The sequence below is a fragment of the Dermatophagoides pteronyssinus genome, unplaced genomic scaffold (assembly GCF_027571235.1).
Source record: "Dermatophagoides pteronyssinus isolate colony J.1.1.1.1 unplaced genomic scaffold, Derpt_VIB-CSIC_2022.12 sq0010, whole genome shotgun sequence".
In the NCBI taxonomy this organism is placed as follows: domain Eukaryota; kingdom Metazoa; phylum Arthropoda; class Arachnida; order Sarcoptiformes; family Pyroglyphidae; genus Dermatophagoides; species Dermatophagoides pteronyssinus.
In genome coordinates this window covers 1,024,943-1,046,504 of record NW_027461534.1, presented here as the reverse complement: position 1 = coordinate 1,046,504, position 21,562 = coordinate 1,024,943, and the positions used below count along the sequence as shown (strand labels likewise).

At 27.2% G+C, this 21,562-nt stretch overlaps 7 protein-coding genes across 8 annotated transcripts; 1 reads left to right on the top strand and 6 right to left on the bottom strand.

The window, feature by feature from the left end:
• Nucleotides 1-4,118: 4,118 nt before the first annotated feature.
• LOC113792562 (very long chain fatty acid elongase 7-like) lies at nt 4,119-6,114 on the top strand. Its single transcript, XM_027342463.2, has 2 exons — nt 4,119-4,822; nt 5,309-6,114. The coding sequence occupies exons 1-2, from the start codon at nt 4,481-4,483 to the stop codon at nt 5,858-5,860; spliced, it is 894 nt and encodes a 297-aa protein (XP_027198264.1). The 5' UTR covers nt 4,119-4,480; the 3' UTR covers nt 5,861-6,114.
• vex (somatomedin B and thrombospondin type 1 domain containing protein vexed) lies at nt 5,844-7,743 on the bottom strand. The gene is made up of 4 exons (XM_027342462.2): nt 7,096-7,743; nt 6,827-7,021; nt 6,493-6,613; nt 5,844-6,328 (listed from the first exon to the last, which is right to left on the bottom strand). Exons 1-4 carry the CDS (start codon nt 7,628-7,630, stop codon nt 5,980-5,982), a joined length of 1,200 nt encoding a protein of 399 aa, XP_027198263.2. The 5' UTR covers nt 7,631-7,743; the 3' UTR covers nt 5,844-5,979.
• A 369-nt stretch (nt 7,744-8,112) lies between these two features.
• LOC142645368 (cytochrome P450 4c3-like) lies at nt 8,113-11,409 on the bottom strand. The gene is made up of 5 exons (XM_075821433.1): nt 11,279-11,409; nt 10,692-11,224; nt 10,220-10,624; nt 10,090-10,159; nt 8,113-10,024 (listed from the first exon to the last, which is right to left on the bottom strand). The coding sequence occupies exons 2-5, from the start codon at nt 10,987-10,989 to the stop codon at nt 8,740-8,742; spliced, it is 2,058 nt and encodes a 685-aa protein (XP_075677548.1). The 5' UTR covers nt 10,990-11,224; nt 11,279-11,409; the 3' UTR covers nt 8,113-8,739.
• LOC142645372 (RCC1 and BTB domain-containing protein 2-like) lies at nt 11,336-12,063 on the bottom strand. The gene is made up of 2 exons (XM_075821449.1): nt 11,721-12,063; nt 11,336-11,352 (listed from the first exon to the last, which is right to left on the bottom strand). The coding sequence occupies exons 1-2, from the start codon at nt 12,061-12,063 to the stop codon at nt 11,336-11,338; spliced, it is 360 nt and encodes a 119-aa protein (XP_075677564.1).
• LOC113792558 (cytochrome P450 4c3-like) lies at nt 12,026-14,546 on the bottom strand. The gene is made up of 4 exons (XM_075821434.1): nt 14,251-14,546; nt 14,049-14,155; nt 13,583-13,941; nt 12,026-13,519 (listed from the first exon to the last, which is right to left on the bottom strand). The coding sequence occupies exons 1-4, from the start codon at nt 14,489-14,491 to the stop codon at nt 12,529-12,531; spliced, it is 1,698 nt and encodes a 565-aa protein (XP_075677549.1). The 5' UTR covers nt 14,492-14,546; the 3' UTR covers nt 12,026-12,528.
• Nucleotides 14,547-15,391: 845 nt separating this feature from the next.
• LOC113792543 (cytochrome P450 4c3-like) lies at nt 15,392-18,426 on the bottom strand. 2 transcript variants are annotated; one of them, XR_012846522.1, is made up of 5 exons: nt 18,136-18,426; nt 17,972-18,078; nt 17,498-17,856; nt 16,099-17,449; nt 15,392-16,038 (listed from the first exon to the last, which is right to left on the bottom strand). XR_012846522.1 is itself a non-coding variant. In XM_075821436.1 (4 exons), the coding sequence occupies exons 1-4, from the start codon at nt 18,404-18,406 to the stop codon at nt 16,519-16,521; spliced, it is 1,668 nt and encodes a 555-aa protein (XP_075677551.1). In that variant the 5' UTR covers nt 18,407-18,426; the 3' UTR covers nt 15,392-16,518. The 2 variants fall into 2 exon arrangements, 1 of the variants encoding a protein (XP_075677551.1); XM_075821436.1 differs by having other exon boundaries at nt 15,392-17,449.
• Nucleotides 18,427-18,783: 357 nt separating this feature from the next.
• LOC142645369 (cytochrome P450 4c3-like) lies at nt 18,784-20,744 on the bottom strand. Its single transcript, XM_075821435.1, has 4 exons — nt 20,477-20,744; nt 20,314-20,420; nt 19,887-20,245; nt 18,784-19,838 (listed from the first exon to the last, which is right to left on the bottom strand). The coding sequence occupies exons 1-4, from the start codon at nt 20,730-20,732 to the stop codon at nt 18,902-18,904; spliced, it is 1,659 nt and encodes a 552-aa protein (XP_075677550.1). The 5' UTR covers nt 20,733-20,744; the 3' UTR covers nt 18,784-18,901.
• Between the last annotated feature and the right edge of the window lie 818 nt (nt 20,745-21,562).

Sequence of the window (21,562 nt, the reverse complement as noted above, 5' to 3'; positions counted from 1 at the left end):
GTAATATTATTCTATTTTCGAAAAGGTAAACGTATTGGAAGAACAACGGAAAAAATATGCGAAGTTTATGGCGATGGTGCCATCAGTACACGTACTGTTGGTAAATGGTTTAAACGTTTTAAAGCTGGTAAATTTAATCTAGAGGATCAGGAACGAAGTGGCCGTCCAATGTCAGCAGATGGTGAAAAACTGAAAGCTTTATTGTATGAAAATCCTAGATATTCAATAAGAGAACTAGGTATAATGTTAGGATTATCTAAAAGTACAGTTCATGAACATTTGACAAAATTCGGTTACGTTAATAGTCATGATGTTTGGGTGCCAAAAAATCTTGACAAAAAAATTATGGCTGATAGATTATCGATTTGTGATCAATTGATAAAACGAAATCATGTCGAACCATTTTTACATCGATTGATAGTTGGTGGTGAAAAATGGATTATATTCAATAATGCAGAATGTGGAACAAAAAAATCAAACGATCTTTTACCAAGAAATTCTAATTATTCAATAGATCATTCGAACAACAAAAAGATGATAAATTTTAACAAAATAAATGCAAATCGAAAAGCATTACTATCAGTATGGTGGGATTATAAAGGTTTACTTTATTGGGAATTAATGGAATATCAAGAGCAATTAACACCTGAACTTTATGGTGCACAATTAGATATTTTACGTTATCATATACAACATAAACGTCCTGAATTATCATCAATAAATCAATCTGAAACAGATAATGATAATTACAATCATCAACCGATGACCATCATTTATCAACATGATAATGTTCGTGCACATAAATCTGAAATAACAATAGATAAAATAACAAAACAATTTGAATGGGAAATTTTATCACATCCATCATATTCACCTGATATATCACCATCAGATTATCATTTATTTCGTTCATTACAAACATCATTGTATGGAAAACAATTTCAAGAACTTCCACAGATTGATGAACATATACAAACATTTTTTAATAAACAAACAGAAAAATTCTGGCATGATGGTATTGCACAATTACCTGATCGTTGGAAAAAAGTAATCGAACTTGATGGTGCCTATGTTAAATGATAATGATAATGATGATGATGATTGGTAATAATAATATAATATAATGTAAAAAATGGAATAAAAATTTCAAGTAAACTTTACTTTACTTTATTGAAATTGTATTCTTTTTCGATTTTATTTCCTCTTATTTTTTATAATGATAAAAAAATTTTATAAATAAAATTCACCAGATTCATCAAGTTTGATTCGATAATTGAAATTCTTGATAATCAATTTACAATGATAAATTCGAATCCTTCAATTAGAATCTAATCTAATGATAAAGACATCTATTTTAATTTATTTTATTTTTTGTTAATTGAAAACATCATTGCAGATTGATCATTAGAGATTTCAATTATTGAATTGAATTGAATGAATTGTTTCTAAAAGAAAATAACAACAAGTTACAACATTCAAGATTTATATTGAGGAAAAAAGATGGACGATTTTTTTTGTTATCAAATTATTTCTGGTTAAAATAACGTCAATTTTAATAGTTTGTTTAGAATTTAACAATGTTAAATTTTTAATTTTATCTTCTGAACATTTAGTTTTTGGGAAATTTTTTTTTTAAATCTTAGCAATAATATTAAAAACGTTATGATCTTGGAAAAATAAGTGATAATTATCCATTTAAATCATTCATAATTGAATTGATAATAAAAATAGATTTCGTAAATGAAAATAATCAACCGAATGATGATTATGGCCATTTTTAAATAATTTAAAAATTTCATCATTATCATCATCATGGATTTTTCATAATGAATGACAATGAATATGATGTGAGTGTGTGTGTGTTCACCATTATAATTTTTGGATTTATTTTCCTTTATCGACTAATTCGATTGTACTGAAAATAACGAAATCCGATCAATATTGTTTCAATGTTTTTTTTTGTTTGTTTGTTTGGCTGTTTGTAAATCGATTGATCAATCGAATTAAATTGAAAAAGGTAATGTTTTGTTTGTTTGTTTGTTTTTTTGTTTAAAATAATAATCATTATCATCGTCGTTGTTGAAATCAAAGAGGAAATTCATTTTCACAGTTTTTTCCTTTACCTCTGGTATTTTTTTCCAAATTTTTACCCTCAACATTTTCATTTTATTCAAAACGGTTAATCATATTTTAATGAATCGTATTGAATTCAATTGTGAGTACATTTTCGACATTCACAAACCCTCAAACAAAAAAAAAGAAAAAATAATAAATAAGGAAAGTCTTTACTTTCTAGCTAATGATTAAAATGATTTTGTTTCTTTGTTTCAAAATTACATTTTTTAAAAATGATACAATAATAATCATTACTTTTTTCGGGTAATATCGATTTGTTTTTTTCAAAATTAGATTTGATATCATGACCTTGCGCACGCAAACAAACAAACAAACAAACAAATGGGAAAAACATTCGAATTCAAATGTATCATATCACAATCGATAGTTGATGGTGGTGATGACGATAATGTTGACATGATAAAAATGGCATCCTTTTTTTTCTGGATAAAAAAGTAATTTCTTTTTTTCCCCTATCCTTTTCAGTGTTGTTGTCCATCGTATCGATAGTTGTTTTTTAAAATGATGATGCCAAAATGATTTGCAAAACAAAAGACAAAGCAAAAAAAAATCGTCTTTTCTTTATAATCATCGTGTGTAAATGTTTGATCATTGTTAAATAATAATGTCTAATTTGAATATTCAAATTATCATGTATCTTAAATCGGCTGCTTGTTTTTATCGGTTGTCATTTTAATCAAAATATTCTTTTATCATCATCATCATCAAACATAAACGGTAAACACAAATATTTTTTCCACACTACGTTCATTGACCATCATTATTTCGTTATGATTATTGATTTCATTCAGTTTCAAACGAAAAAAAAATGAATGAATGAAATAAAGCCAATCGAACAATATTTTATTTGGAAAAAAAATCAATAAAATAAATTTTATTTGAAAGAAGAAGAAGAAAAAAAAATTGTGTAATAATTTCTCAAAGGTAACAACAGGTGGGTCAAACAATGATGATGTTATATGATGCGAAACGAAATTGATACCAGAAAATGAATGAAATGAAAAAATAAAATAAAATTCATTTTGTATCTTGTAACGGGAAATATAATCAAGAAAAAAAAAGTGATTTAACGTTTGTAATTATGATTAATATAAGTGGAAATTATTTTCATTTGCTATCATTATTTTGGGCAACTACACAAAAAAATTATATTCGTTATTTAATTATAATGATTGTGATCTATGGGAATTATATGAGAATTATCGGGTATGTATATTAGGTCAATCGATCTGAACAACAACAAAAAAAACGGGTTAACAAAGATTTTGTTAATGTTTTTCCTTTTGAAATGTTCATGCGAAAAAAAAATATTTGTCATTTTGAACATGGCAGAAAAAAAATTATTAATTTTTTCCCCTTTAATTAAAAATTTCTAAGAATTTTGGAAAACTTTTCCGAAAAAGTAAATTAGAAAAAAAATAGTAACAATTAAACTGTTGTGCAATCAATATCTGATATATTGATTGACAATAAATATCATTGGATAAAGTTAATAATTAATTCTGACGAAATTTTCAAATTTTTTGACATTCTCGACAAACATAAGAAAGAGTTATATGGAAGAAAAACTATGATGCTAATCTATAAATTGGTGGCCATTTTGGTGGATTGAAAAATTGACAAAAAAATTTTTCTAGAAAATTATTTTCATCAATATTGTTTTTGGCTAATTTCATATTCAAATCTGTTCATCGCATGAATGAACATTTGATGAATATTTAAATATTTTTTCTTTTAATAAAAGGAAAAACTTTTATTTTCACACTCTTATTCTCTCTCTTCATTCTCTTCTTATTTTTTTTTTTTTTTGTTTTCTTTCTTCACCTCCTTCATGCTCCTCCTTTTTCTTCTAACATCATGTCAATGACAAATACATTGCCGTTAGCTAATTATTATCGATCTCTCCTTCGTATTTTCCGCATCCTCCATAGGATTTTTTGTTAAATTTCTTATTTCTTTGAAAAATCCTTTTTCGTTGTTGTTGTTGTTGTTCATAGAGTATTTTTGTATATTGAAAAACAAAAGTAACCAAAACAAACGAATCATTGACTGTCATCATCATTATCATCATTGAAGGTTTTTTCAATAATGACATAAATACGATCGATCGAATAAGATTTGATTCGTTTAGTTGAAAATTTTTGGATTTTCATTTGAAAATGTGACTATTGATCATTGATCATCAATCAAGAATTATTTTTGATTATTTGATTTTTTTTCCAAAACAAAATATAAAAGATAATAAAAAAAATCAAATTTACGAACAATTTTTTCATTTGTTTTTCTTTGTGTGGTTTTCTTTAAAATTAACTTCTTTTTGACAAAAAACAAACAACAAAAAAAAATGATCAATCAACGATTATATCACTATACATATTATCTATGGGGATATTTTCTTGAACATCAAGATCCACGTACAAAAAATTATCCCCTCGTTTCATTATCACCATATTCGATTGCATTAATAATGTATTTTTATTATTTATTGGTAACAAAAATTGGTCGAAAATTTATGAAAAATCGTCAACCATTTCAATTACGCAAAACAATGTTTATTTATAATATTATTATGGTCATTATAAATGCATATTATTTTTATGAAGCAATTTCCTATTGTGATTATCTACGTGTATTTTTAAATTTTGATTATCCCGATAGTTCAGATCGATCACCGGAAACAATTCGGGTAAGTTTTAATTTTTTGTTTTGCCAAAAATCAACTGTTGATTCCAAACAAACCATAAATTTTTTTTCGGTTAAAACAATGATAAATTTCTTTAGATTTTATTTTTGTTTTACTTTATTAATTTTTTGATTTTATGGAACAAAAAACAAACAAAAAAAAACATTTGAAGCATTCATGTCATGGTCATCGTGATGTGACTATGGCAAGTTTAAAAAAAAAATATTATCATCGGAAAAAATCTTTTCAAAAAAAAATTCATTTTCTCTCATAATGAAACAACAACTTTATTGAAATTTAATTCATTTTTCATATTAAAAAGAAAGAAAAAAATTCAATTTCGTAATAATTGATCTGGAAAGAAAAAAAAAGAATAGCTCATTATCATCGATATTGAGAATATTTACAATCGATATGTGTTTATATATGATAAAAATCAATCTGATATTGAATTTTTTTTCTTTGTATTTTCTTTTTTTTTAAAAAAAGGCCATCAATTTAGGATGGTGGTATTGGATGTCTAAATTTGCCGATTGGTTTGATACATTTTTCTATGTATTACGTAAAAAACATGAACATATAAATTTTTTACATCTTTATCATCATATATCTGTACCAGTATTTGGTTATCTTTTAATAAAAATTAATCCAATGGTACCATCAGCACATATATTCATCATAATGAATACATTTGTACATTGTTGTATGTATTCATATTATGCATTGGCTGCACTTGGTCCAAAAATACAACGTTATCTTTGGTGGAAACGTTATATAACTGTTATGCAATTAGCACAATTTATTATTGGTATGATTTATGGTTTATTTGTTGTTAAATTTCAACGTGGATATCCATTCATTTGGATGATTATTGGCTTAACACAACCACCATTCTTTTTCTATATGTTTTATGGTTTTTATCGTCGAGCATATGATAATCGAACAAAATTAAATTCAATGAAAAATGCATCCGATAAACGTTATGAAAATAGCTCAACAATAATCAATGATAAATCAAAAGAAATTGAAAAATTTGATTAATTCAAACCATACATTTATTATTATTATTTTATTTTCTCCTGTTATTGTTCACAATCCGTTTTATTATTATTGTAATTTGTCAATGAATACAAATAAAAAAAATCTGAATTAAGATTAATTTAGACAAAAATAAAATCCGGATTCATCGTAATGATTTCGGTACCATTTGTAATGTTCATTATTGAATGTTTACATTGACAATGTCCATCAATATTGATTATTGATTGCTGTTGTTCATCATCGATTCGTGTCCAACGACCATTACATCCACTAAAATTAAATAACGACCATCGTGTTGGACGTCCTTTTATTCCATGACCATTACAACGATAACCAAGATGGCTACGCATGGCAGCATCCTGACAATGGACACAAACTTTTGTACCTTCTTGAAGTTTTGAATGAACATCAGCATTTAATGTTTCACAGCTTTTATGACTTTTGGTTACTTCAAATAGTACACAATATCTATTTATTTATTTTTTTTCATCAATAATAATTTGATGGCCAATTATGAAAATATATAGATCAAAATGGTAATAAAAAAAATAATAATCAATAAATAATCAATTAATGATTGACCTAAAAAAAGCGAATATTTGGATTAAATTAAATTAAATTGAAAAACTTACTCATTTACATTCTCTTTCAATGGATCTTTTGGATAATTTAGCCGTAAGTTACGTCGAATATCTTTATTTTCATCGATATTACGGGTGACTGAAAAACTTGATTGCAAAATGATGGCCATTTCTTTATCGGATTTTTTTTTCGTATTATTTATGATTTTTGGCCATTGTTTATTTGGATGTTAAACAAAAATTTATGATGATGATGAGAGTTATATCGATTATGATTTCAGAAAAACAAAAACAAAAGAGAAAAAGAATTATTCAATTGAATGTGTATTGATTCTTGTCTATAAATCATCGATTTTTGTTTTGTTTTGTTAAAAAAAATACATACCACGTAATAATTTTTCATCATCTCTAACTTTACAATGTTGACCATGACATGCACGACGTTGATTTAAATCCGGACATTCACGGCCACCATTTTGTGGATATGATAAAATATGTCGTGTACGATTCATTGTACCAACACCGCATTCAATATTACAATCAGACCATTGTTCCCAATCGCTTACGATACAATCTTGAACTGTCAAAAAAAAACGAAAAGATTTTTTTACATAAGATCAGAAATTAGATGGGATAAAGAAGTTCATTACTTACCACCACATGTATCTTTATAATCTGGACAACAATCACCCAATGTAATACAGGCACTATCACAATAACATTCTTTTGTATTATCATTTAAAGCTTGTCCCAATAAATTACCAATCAATGATATTGATTGTGTTCGAACCAATAATGGTGATTGTTGTTGCTGTTGTTGTTGATAATTTTGAACAATTGGAATTGAACATGATGAATCACGACCAGAACAACAAAGATTACGTTCACGACATGAACCAATATAACGTGGTTTCGGGCTATTTGGATCAATAATTCCACGTATTTGTGTTGTTGTTGTTGATTGTTGATGATTAATCATTGGATAACCAGCCTGATATAGTTGTGAATTTGGTTGTTGTTGTTGTGGCAGCTGCTGTTGTTGTTGTTGTTGTTGAAATGGATAAGGATAAAATTGTGATTGTTGTTGTTGTTCCGATTGCAAAGATGGATGTGCATCGATCATTTGTAGTATATTCCAACATGATCCAATAATCATCAATAAGAATATTGAGTTTTTGCTGATAATCATGATTTTTTTTTGGAAATTTTCTGTTCTCAATGATTCAATTCGATAGAATTGCACTAGATATGATTTCTATGATGATGATACTTCGAATCCTACGACAATATCTTAACTAAAAACTGGGAAAATAAGAAATATCCAAAAAAAATATTCAAATGCAGTGTATATATACAAATCGTATACCGTTTTAACTAACAGCAGAAAAAAAAGTTGAAAAAACTTTCACTTACCATTATCATATCATGATGATGATGATGATATTCAACAACCTCAAAAAAAGTGAAAGAAATTCATCTCATAAAGTTTACGCCCAAAAGAAAAGAGAGCGATAAAGAAAAGGAAAAACCATAATCTTGTGATGATAATGATCAATGATGATATAAACGAACAAATCTTAACCATTCATATCATCATCATCATCATCATCATATTGAAAAAAATCAAAATGATTTGTCATTTTTGAAGAAACACCAACAACAAGAAAAAAATTAAAACAAAAACTTATTATTAAAACGGATAATGAATATTTATTTATATCTTTTTGGTTTTTGTCAAAGTTGGTGGAATTCATTTTCATTTCATTGAACCTAAAGAACTTGATGCGAACATAACGGTGGTGGTGTCGGTTATAATTTGATGATGAGCGCACACTCAAATGGAATTTTTTTTTTAAATTCGTTCGAAAAGGACAACGACATTTAATGATAATTTTGTAAAAGATTTCATCATAAATGGTTACTATTATTATCGATGATGATATTTTCGAGGTTTTAAAATTTGATGAATAAACAGAATATTCCTTCGACTTAAAATGAAAGAACAAAATTCATTGAACTTGAACTTCGTTATTATCATCAAAAAAAATGATGATGATGATACTGATGATGTGAAAGTTCATGTAAAAAAGGTCAAAAATATCATCATTTCATTGATTGTATAATTTGATGAAAATCAAAAGTAAAAAAAAAATATATTAATACTCGAATAATGAACAAGATGGCGATACTGTTATTTATGAAAAAAAATGTAAGAGACGCCATGAAATTGTGTGCAAATAAAACAACAATAACAAAAAAGGATTTAAATGAAAAACAGTTAAATTTTCAAAATAAATATCAAATCAAATCATCCTGATTAAATTGTAATGATTTTTGACTTTGATTATCACTTTGATCCGATCGTTGACTTTGACTGCCACCACTTTGGCTACTGCCAACACCAAGATCTGTCAATGAATTTGGCCCACTACTTGTTCCACTATTGATTTCGGGTGATGTTGATTTCATCAATAATTCCATCGCTATACCGTGCGCTGATCGTGAATTGTTTACATTATCGGATGATGATGATTGTTCAAAAACTTCAGCTTTACGTCGTTCATAAACACGTAATCGTAATGGAGATTTTGGACGATAAACCATTTCCATCATAGCGAATATTTTATCTCGTTCATCTAATGATACAAAACGAAAATATCTAAGAAGATAGGCAAGAACTACTTTCAATTCGGACATCGCAAAACGTTGGCCAATACAATTTCTTGGTCCGGCTGAAAATGGTACGAATGCAAATGGATGACGACCAACAGCATTTTCCTGCAAAAAACGATCAGGATCAAATTTTTCCGGATCCGGGAATACATCTGGATCTCGATGTAACATGTAAATATAGACAAAAATAATTGTCCCTTTTGGAATATGATAACCATTTAATTTTAGATCTTCATGTGAACGACGACCAATAAATGGTACGGAAGGAAATAATCGTAAACCTTCTTTGATACAACATTCAAGATATTTAAGCGATTTAATTTTATCCAATGTTAATATAATATTATCATCATAATCATTCATCATTCCGTTTGTTGTTTCCGATGATGATGTTGAACGAAAATCATGTCCATTTTGATTGAATGAATTTGATTGTTGTTGTTGTTGTTCATTATAATCGATTATATCATCAAATACGGAATCAACTTCAGCGGCTGCTCGTGCCTGAATTTCTGGATGATGACCAAACATAAATAATATCCATGAAAGTGCCATAGCTGTTGTATCATGACCTTCAAACATAAATGTATCAACTTCTTCACGAATATCTTCTTCGGTCATTGTTTCACCATCTGAATTAATATGATGATCTAATAATAGATCAAGAAATGCTTTTCGACGATCTTTCTCTTCTTGTTCTATTTCAGCATCACCATTTGCATTTGGTCGATATCGAACAGTTTTATTGCTATTCAATAATTGTGCTTTACGATTACGAATAACTTTACGTGTAAATTCATGAAGTTTTATTAAATTTGTTGAAAATTTTTGACCCGATTCTGAACGATAATAAATTTGATCTGACCAATATTGTGGTTGCATTAAACGTTCAAGAAAACATTCACCAACTCTATATAATAATAATGATCATATCAATATTGTGTTGTTAAAAGTCAAAATTAAAATGAAACTTACTCGTTAACAGATTTACAATATTTATTATAAGTTGATTTTTGTGCATTAATCGATACTCCCATAATTGTTTCTGTAATATTTTTATCAAAATTATCATCAAATTAGTGGAGATTAAAAACAAAATACTTACCACAAATAATATCAAGTGTACATGCAGTAATAATTGGTACAATATCAATAACCGTACAATTTGTACATTTTTGTCGGGCAATCAATCTTAATCGTTCGATTAGAATTTTTGATTGTTCATTGAAAACCGGTACAAAATCGTGTAGAATTTTGAAATGAAATGCCGGTACCAACATTTTACGTCGGGTACGCCATTTCTGGCCAGCCGAAGTTAATAATCCAGTGCCTAACCATGGATGAAGAAATTTATATTGTGCTGATTTTTCAAGAATAAAATTATTTGATAAAATTTTTTCCACTGTATCCGGATGCCAAACAAATACTAATGGTTCCCATGAAATCCATATACGAAATAATTTTGTTTTTTGATAAACATTTGTATAGCCAGTTATTGATGACATTAGATCTTTATTTTAAAATAAATGATAAATTAATTTTTGTTGTTATTGTAATTTGATTGAAAATAAACTTACTTATGATTACTAATTTATAATCGGTTAAATTAAACAATGAATTCCATAATAAATCATATGGAATATTTCCCAATATAATACTTGTACATTTTGGACCAGGTAATTGATTGACCTGTTGTAAACGTTTCCAATTTGTTTGAATTAATGGCCAATAATAGATGAACAATATTGATGTTAATAATAATGGTAATATTAAGATGATCAATGTAGTCCATGAAAAAATGATTAATGATGAAAATATCGATGTTATCGATAATATCGATGACCATATTATTGTTCCGATTGTTTCGATAATCATGATTTTTATTGTTGAATCATTGATTTTTTTTCAAAACAAACAAAGCCAACCACATACACAACAAACAACCACAAATGGATTGTCCAAGATATTAATTCATTTCATTCATTCATTTTTTTCAGATACAAAATATGAATTCATTGATTCGACGTTTGTCGTTAATGTAAATGTTGTCCAAAAGAAAAAATAATGAAAAAGAAAAAGATTGAACCATAAATAATATCCGGATAATGGCCTAAAAATAAGTTATGCACCAATGAATATTAATTTCATTCAAATAATTGCTTACGAATTTGAAAATGTAACACAACAAATTGAAACGGGAAACGTTATCGGAAATGTATGTCTACGTCTGTAAAATGTCTGTGATTTAAACAGAAATGCAACATTTTGAAGAAAAAAAATTCAAGGATAAATTCATTCAAACATTTTTCCTGTTGTTTATTTTTGTTTTTGTCTTATTCATTATTGTTGTTGTTCGTTTGGCAATAATATTTGTTGTTTGTTTTTATTTAAAATTTATATATTTATTCATTTTGTTATTTGTGTTTTATGTAAATAAGAAAAGGAAAATGTAGTTTTTATTTTTGGATCGGAAATCTTCTGTTTCAGGAAAAAAAGGATGAACATTGTGTTTTTATATAGTTGATTTTACAAGGATTATTTGGATAAAGATTTATCAAAAAATGATTGTTCATTATAAAACCAATGAAAAAATTCTTGAATCTTACTTTCATCATTCGAAAATAGATGATTGGAAGATAATGATGGAAAAATAACATTGATTGCAAATTTAATAAGTGCATCGTTCAATTCAACTAATTCATATTTTTGGATTAATGGTAAATATGTTGTTACTGTTAGTTGATTTAGTTCACGACCAAGAAAATTAATACAATATGTTTTTAATTGTTCATCTAAATGACAACGGGCAATATCGATTAGTTCACCAATATTATCGTTATTGATTGTAATGGAACCATCATATAACATTTGTAAATAAGCATAGTATGTATCATATGAATATGCAACAATGTTAACTTGATCATTTTCAAGCCATTCACCCGAAAACATTTTATTAAAATATCCCGATACAAATTTCAAAAAAGATTTACAAGCAAATATTTGTTTGTCATCAATAACAAATTTTACATCATAATTTTCCGGATTATTAAATAGCCATTTAAATGTTGTTTTCGATTTTGTTTTTCCAATATTAAATTCAAAAGCATTTGTTTCAATCAATTTTTTACCAACGAAACATGACGATAATGGTAATTTTTTATGTGGTACATTCATTTTAATCGTTTACAAATTCGAGAGAAAAAAAAAGTTGTTCACAAAATATGATGAAATAAAGATGAGTAAAAAAAAAATCCTTTGTGTTTTCTATTCAATGAAAAGGAACAGGATATATATTCAAGCTTAAAACGTGTTCGAATGGGACCATTCATCGTGTATGTGTATGATGTGTGTTAATAACAATCTTTTGATTATTTTTTACTGTTTTAATAAAATAAATGTTTGTCTATCTATGGTTTATATAAATTTGGATTGTTTTAAATTATTCGAATTATCTCTACGTATAAATCGAATATTAACTGATGATTTTGGTCTTAAAATTAATGCTGCATTTATGGCAACATCACCAACATTATCACCAGATTCTATACGATATTTGGATAATAAAGTAGCTAACATAATTTTTTCTTCTTGTAAAGCAAATTTTTGTCCAATACAATTTCGTGGTCCAGCCGAAAATGGGACGAATGCAAATGGATTTATACGTCCACAATAATGTTCCGAACCTTCGATAAAACGATCAGGTATAAAACGTTCCGGTTGTTGAAAATATTTTGGATCTCTTTGAATGTAATATAAAAGCAATATAACTGGTACACCTTTTGGTATGATACAACCACGTTCAATTTCTGTATCTTCATGTGTATGGCGTGATGTGAATGGTACGGATGGATATAATCGTAATGATTCTTTTATACATGCTTCAAGAAATTTCATCTTACGCAATTGATTTGATGTCCAATTTGTATTGATTTGTTCATCATAAATATCATCATAATCATCAGATTGTTGTCGAATTTCATCAATCTCTTTGCGTACACGATCCTGAATATCTGGATAATTTCCCAATAAATGTAATGTCCAAATCAATGACATTGCCGTTGTATCATGTCCTTCAAACATAAATGTATCAACTTCTTCACGAATATCTGATTCAGTAAAATGATCCGAATCATTTAAATGTTGTTCAATCAATAGATCCATGAATGCTAAACGACGATTTCGACGTCTATCATTATCGTCATCATTATCATTACGGTCATTATCATTTGTTTCATTTCTGCTTTCAAGAATAACTTTTTTTCTTTCACGTATAACTTTCATTGTCAATTGATGAACCAAAGCAATATCTTCACGATTTTTACGGCCTTCGGCAAAAAAATTAAAGAATATAAAATCGATTTGAAGCCATGGAAATATGATACGTTTCATCAATGACGTTGATACTCTATATAGAAAATTATTATTGTTATTTTTTATACGAGGTAAAAGAAATTTCCAAAAAAATTACCTAGTTACTGCATCAACATATTCACGATTTTTATCCAATTGTGATTGAATTTTAACACCCATAGCTGTTTCGGAAATAACATCTAACGTAGCATTTGTTATCATTGGTACAATGTTTATAAATTTTTCACCAGCTTCATATTGTTTTTTCTGAATAACATCGGATAAAATTTTTGCCTGTTCATTCATAACCGTTAAAAATTGTTCCAAAATATTAAAATGAAATGTTGGTGTTAATAATTTTCTTCGATGACGCCATTTATTACCACCGCTTACTAAAAGACCTTCATTTAACCATGGTTTCATCATACGATAATGATGATCTTTGTCTAAAAATGTATGATTACTTGATAGAATTTTCTAATAGTAATTTTCAAATTAGATAGAAAAATGTATTCAGTTATTTTAAATTTTGAATAGAATGAAGTGTAACTAAGCAACAACAACAAAAATTTTTTGAAACATACTTCAGCACAATCGGCACGATGAACAACAATCAATGGTTTTATTGATAACCATAATCGAAAAGTACTATCAAATAATTTTACACCAGCTCCAAGAATTTCCAGATAAACTAAATCACAATCAAAAGAAAAATTTAAGTAATGTAAGAAATATAATTCTTAAATTTAACAAAATAATCAAAAAAAAAAAAAACGAAAAACTTACTTTCGAAAATTCTTTCGAAATTTAATATATCACGGCCAAGAATACTAAAATTGCCAAGAAAAAACAACGCTGGTATGGTTGGTATTCCGGGTATATTATTAATTTTTCGTATATTATCGATCCATTTTTTTGTGAAACGATATACAATCAATAAAAACCATATTAAAATGGATAAAATAATTCCATAACGAATTATAAACGATAAATAATTATTCGGAAGATAATAATTTAAATTAGACATAATTTATGTTTATAAGTTTTGTTTACAAAAAATTGTTTGATGCTGGATCAAAATGATTTTTGCTAATTTCATTAATTAAAATTTTGTTTTCTTTATATAATGATTTGATAGAGTGCGAAAATGAAAAAAAAATGAATATAATAAAATGAAGATTTTTTGATAAATTTTTTTTTGGCAAGCGAAAATCAAATTGCATTATGGTAATTTTTTGTTGTTGTTGTTGTTGTTCACTTTGAAACGTTTACAAATTTGTCACAAATAAGATATTTTTTATTCCATCGATAAATATAAATCAAATAAAGATAAACAATTGAAGAATAAATCATCATCATTTGATTAAATCATAAGGATAAAAAAAATTGAATGTGCCAATTATACATACACCATTAATCAAATAAACCAAGTTTGTAATAATATTGCATTTTCTTTTTTTTTAGATCATATGATTAAATCAATATTGATTGAATTTGAAAATTCGTTATCAATATTGAAGTGTGAATAAACAAAATAAACAAAAAATGATGATATCATTTTGGACTTAAAGGTTCAATTTCAAAATCTTTGAAAACAACGATAAATTAATCAAATATATTAATATTGGGAAAAAAACAAATACAAAAATTTTTCAAGATAAATAATGTGAGAAATCAATATTTATCTTTATGATTTTATTTTGTATAGAAAAAAAACATTGGAATCATGATTAAAAATTGATTGATTTTGTTGTTTAAGTTTTACATTCGTTATTATCCGTTGTATCGTTTATTTGTGTTTGATTACCATCATCATTATCATTATAATCATGCGTCCAGGACCACGTTAAAACCCTCATCGTTCAAACTCAAACAATTAGCTATATATGGAACATGAAAATCCATATGATTCTGTAATCATTTAAAACACAGTTTAATAAAGAGATTTTAATCAGTCAAATAATAATTGAAATAATACAAAAATAGCTTCTCATTATATAGTACTATTCGATCATAGAACATTTTACGTTGCACATGATGGTAAAATTTATTGGCAACAGCCTGAACTAGATTCGTAGTATAAAATGATGCATCAAGATCTAAACCTTTGACCGCTAGATCGGCATTTTTAACAATATCTTTTGCTTTCTTCATTGATAACAATTTATTGGTAAAAAATTGTGATAAGCGGTGTGATAAGCCGATGCCAATTCTCTAGCTGAAACTTTATTGACATCACTGTTACATACAGTCCAGGATGTCAATTTGTTGAAATTGCCAGAAGATTTTCTTGGTGTATTTTGCTTTCTTGGTGTTTCAATAAAGAAATCGGTAATTTGTTTGATAAATCAATAATAATATTGCAAACGGTACATTTTGCCTTATAATTGTCATCACAAGATTTAAATGATTTAAATTCTTTTTTAAGTTCGTCAATGAATTTGCATTTACGCTTGCCCATGTTTTGAAAAAATCATTTACTAATTATTAATATTAAAATGTAATATTAAGTTGACAAAATACCAGTAAATCCAATTATTTCGAAATTCGAGATATTAATGGGAAGTAATAATACTAAAAAAGGAAAACATGATCAGGTTATATATATAATTCACATATGAAAACAATTTATACTCTTTATTCAGCTTGTTTATACGTTGTTTTTCACACCAAACAGTTATTCGCAAGCATTTACCAATTTTATACAAGACAGCATTAAAAAAGTTATTTCATGAAGATCTTTCGCTAATTGCCATATTGGCTAATGTTTGTTGTTGTTTATTAAGAAAAAAAATTTAATTTTAATGGTGAAATTAGATACAATTTTTTTCATTTTATAAACAAAATATCTTTTCATAATAACGCAGTATTGAATGCAATGGTTGTTGATTCAGTCGATGAACAAAAACAAAGAGTTTTGATTATTTTTAACAATAATCATCATTTTTTTTGGCGTTCTATTTATTTAATTTGATGATATTGTCGTTTCCTTTGTTTTTTAAAAAACCAATATTAATATGAAATTTTATATTTTCTAATATTTTATTTAAATAATCAGTCAAATGTACGACGTATAAAACGAATGTTGACAGATGATTTTGGTCTTAATATTAATGCAGCATTTACAGGAATATTCCCTAAATTATCACCGGATTCAACAAGATATTTTGATAACAAAGTGGCTAACATAATTTTTTCTTCTTGTAAAGCGAATTTCTGTCCAATACAATTACGGGATCCGGCTGAAAATGGCACAAATGCGAATGGATTCATATGACCACAATAATGTTCAGAACCTTCAATAAAACGATCCGGTATGAAACGTTCCGGTTGTTGAAAATATTTTGGATCTCGTTGAATCATATAAAGTATCAATGCGACTGTTGTTCCTTTTGGTATGATACGATTCGGTTCAATTTCCGTATCTTGATGTGTGAAACGCATTATCACAGGTACTGATGGATATATGCGTAACGATTCTTTGATACATGCTTCAAGAAATTTCATTTGTCGTAATTCATTTTGACTCCAATTGAACATTGTTTGATTATCATTATTATTATTTGAATGTTGACGAATTTCATCGATCTCTTTATGAACACGATTTTGAATATCCGGGTGATTACCAAGTAAGTGTAATGTCCAAATCAAAGACATTGCTGTTGTATCATGACCTTCAAACATGAATGTATCAACTTCTTCACGGATATCTAATTCAGTAAAATGAATTGGATCTTTCATATGTTGTTCTATCAATAGATCCATAAACGCTAAACGGCGACCATATTCGTTGATATTTGAATCATGGTTCTGTTCTTTTCGTTTAAGAATCTCGCTTTTACGTTGTTTGATCACATTCATCGTGAATTGATGAACTAAATTAATATCTTGACGATGTTTACGTCCTTCAGCAAATAAATTGAAATATATTTTGTTGTATTGAAGCCAAGGCAATAATATACGTTTCACAATCGTGGCTGAAACTCTATTCAATATATTTAATCAAACGAATGAAATGCTAAGAATTTCTAACCTTGTAACTGCATCGACATAATCACTACTTTTGCCAAGTTGTGATCCAATTTTTACTCCCATTGCTGTTTCAGAAATGACATCTAAAGTAGCATTCGTTATCAATGGGACGACATCAATATAATTGTCATCTGCCATTTTCTGTCGATCTTGAATTACTTGAGATAAAATATTAGCTTGTTCATTCATTATCGGCAAAAATTGTTCCAAAATGTTAAAATGGAATGCTGGTGTTAGCATTTTTCTACGGGCACGCCATTTATTAGAGGCACTGGTCAAAAGACCTTCATTCAACCATGGTTTAAGCATATCATAAAATTTATCTTTATCCAAAAAAACATTATTATTGGATAATATTTTCTAGATGGGAAAAAAATTATTATAATTAAACAATGCAATGAGAATAACACTTTGATAATAAAATAAAATTAGAAGCATAATCATTTGATTGCGATTACCCCCAAAAAAAACTTACTTCAGCAATATCTGCACGACTAACGAGCATTGTCGGAGCGATTGAAAGCCAAATACGAGTTGTACTGTCAAAAATTTTTGTCATTCCATTAATTAATTGAAAATAATCTGTTTATAAATTAAATTATCAAATTATCATCAAAATATAAAATGAAAAAAATTCACCATTAATGATCGTTTCTTTTGTCCAATTTTCTATGAATAAAATATTTAAATTTCCCAATAAAATTCTGAATAATGGAACATCAATTCCGGGAAATTTATCGATCATTGATTTTGATTGAAACCATTGATGAATAGATTTTATTAATCGAAACAATAAAAATAAAAATATTATTGAAATGATTCCATAACGTATAAATATGAAAATAATTTGTTGAAAAAATAAAACATTCCATTCACTAATTATTGTGGCCATCATTGTTGCTTCAAACATCAAACAAATATGATTATTAAAATTTTTTATTCATTTTATATATCAAATTAATCAATCAATCAATTTTTTTCATTTATTTTTTTGCCTTGAATTTTTTTTTTTTGTGTGGTAAATTTTGGTTGATTGAGCTTTATCAGGACTTTTTTTCCTGTGTAATATCTATGCTAATAAAAAAAATATTTACGTTGCAGTTTGTTTATTTCGTTGATATTTGGCCAAATTATCCGTTATTTAAAATGAATGTATTTAAAAAAAAAATTATCAAATTGTCCTATTTCGTATTGAGATTTTTTTTTTCATTGACACAAATCTTTGATTTTGCTTTTTTGATTATTATATTTACGTTTGAAATCACCGAAATTTATCCATCAAAAATATTAAGATTTTCATTTATTTATTTCAAAAATTAAGATTGATTTACTTAAAAAATAGAACATTCATGATATTTATCATTGTTTTTAGTTTCGATAATCAATACTATTCAAATTTAAATAATCAACTAACCACTGCATCACGTGGTATGAAACGAATATTGACGGATGATTTTGGTCGTAAAATTAATGCTGGGTTTACGGCAACATCCCCAACATTGTCACCGGATTCGATACGATATTTGGATAACAAAGTGGCTAATACGGTTTTTTCTTCTTGCAAAGCAAATTTTTGTCCAATACAATTTCGTGGTCCGGCTGAAAATGGCACAAATGCGAATGGATTCATATGACCACAATAATGTTCAGAACCTTCAATAAAACGATCAGGTATGAAACGTTCAGGTTGTTGAAAATATTTTGGATCTCGTTGAATCATATAAAGCACCAATGAGATCGATGTTCCTTTTGGTATAATAAGATTCGGTTCAATCTCCGTATCTTGGTGTGGGTAACGTGATATCACAGGTACTGATGGATATATTCGTAACGCTTCTTTGATACAGACTTCCAAAAATTTCATTCGTCGCAATTCATTTTGACCCCAATTGAACATTGTTCTATCATCATTATAATCATCAGAATGTTGACGAATTTCATCGATCTCTTTATGAACTCGATCTTGAATATCCGGGTGATTACCAAGTAAGTGTAATGTCCAAATTAAAGACATCGCCGTGGTATCATGACCTTCAAACATGAATGTATCAACTTCTTCACGGATATCTAATTCAGTAAAATGAATCGGATCTTTCAGATGTTGTTCTATCAATAGATCCATAAACGCTAAACGGCGACCATATTCGTTGATATTTGAATCAAGGTTCTGTTTTTTCTGTTCAAGAATCTCGCTTTTACGTTGTTTGATCACATTCATCGTGAATTGATGAAGTAAATTTATATCTTGGCGATGTTTACGTCCTTCGGCGAATAAATTGAAATATATTTTGTTGAATTGAAGCCATGGCAGCATCATACGTTTCATAGCCGTAGCTAAAACTCTGTTTAATAAATTTAATTAAACGAATGAAATGAAAAGAATTTCTAACCTTGTAACTGCATCGACGTAATCACCATTTTTTCCAAGTTGTGATTCAATTTTTACTCCCATTGCCGTTTCAGAAATGATATCCAAAGTAGCATTTGTTATCAAAGGTACGATATTAATATAATCGTTTCCCATTCTTTTCTGACGATCATGAATCACTTGCAATAAAATATTAGCTTGTTCATTCATTATCGGCAAGAATTGTTCCAGAATGTTGAAATGGAAGGCTGGTGTTAGCATTTTTCGTCGTGATCGCCATTTATTAGATGCACTGGTCAGGAGACCTTGATTTAGCCATGGCTTAAGCATATCATAAAAATTGTCTTTATCCAGAAAAATATCATTACTGGATAATATTTTCTAGCCAGAATAAATTCAAATTTTTTTAAACAATAATTATTTTATTTCAATTTCCCGAAAAAACCTACTTCAGCAATATCTGCTTTAGTAACAATAATAGCCGGAATAATTGAAAGCCATAAACGAGTTGTATTGTCAAAAATTTTTGACATTCCATTAACTAATTGAAAAAAACCTGTTTATAACCAAAAATAAAAGGTTATCAAGAAAATATAAAAAGAAAAAATTCACCATTGACGATTGCTTCAGTTGACCAATTTTCATTGGTTAAAATATTCAAATTTCCCAATAAAATTCTCAATAATGGAACATCAATTCCCGGAAATTTATCAATCATAAATTTTGTTCGTAACCATTGTCGACTAAGTTTTATAATTCGAAGCAATATAAATGAAATGAATATGGAAATGATTCCATAACGTATAAATATGGAAATATTTTGTTGAAAAAATAAAACATTCCATTCACTTATTATTGTATCCATCATTAACTCTCCAAACATTGCACAAGCATCATTTTTATATAATTTTCATTCATTTTTTATATCTTCTCAATCAGTCAATCCTTTGATTAATATTATTTTGTTTCATTTTAGGTCCATTCTTTTGCTTTGAGATTTTTATTGATTTTTTTCAAATGTCAGGAAAAAAAAATTAAATCAGGTACATCTTATCATGTTATTTACATTGGATTTATATCAATTTTGATTTAGTTTTATTATCACTTTTTTGTCGTTTTAACGTTTATGAGATAACCGAAATTTATTCATCAAACATATTAAACATGCGACCTTAATCAATAATCGATAATTATTATTGATTATTAATCAATATTTTAGGTTACTTTTTTTTATCAATGCAACTGCATTATAAATGCAAGGACGAGTGAAAAATGATCAAATTCATTTTTTTTTTTGTAATTTTGTTTTTGTTTTTTTTGTCGATTCCATTCAATTGTCATGGTTTCCACGAATTATTTTTTTTTCCTTTTTTTGATCAAAATTATTGCGAAAATTTTTAATTAACTTGCCATAGACGAATTATGTAATTAATGATTGATTGTCCTTTATTGACTATCAGAAATTTAAATTTCATTAAAAAAAATTGATATTTTTCCGAAAATAACTGTATTGATTATAATTTTTTCTGAAAAAAAACTTTACCGTAATCGAATCGATGGTATCGTTTTTTTGTTCGTTACCATAGTTGTAATGTTTGATCAAAAATAAAAAAAAATCATTCAAACATTTTTCATTTATTTTTTCATTTTTTGATTTTTTGTAAGAACAAAAAATCATTTTTCAATTCAGTTTTTTCT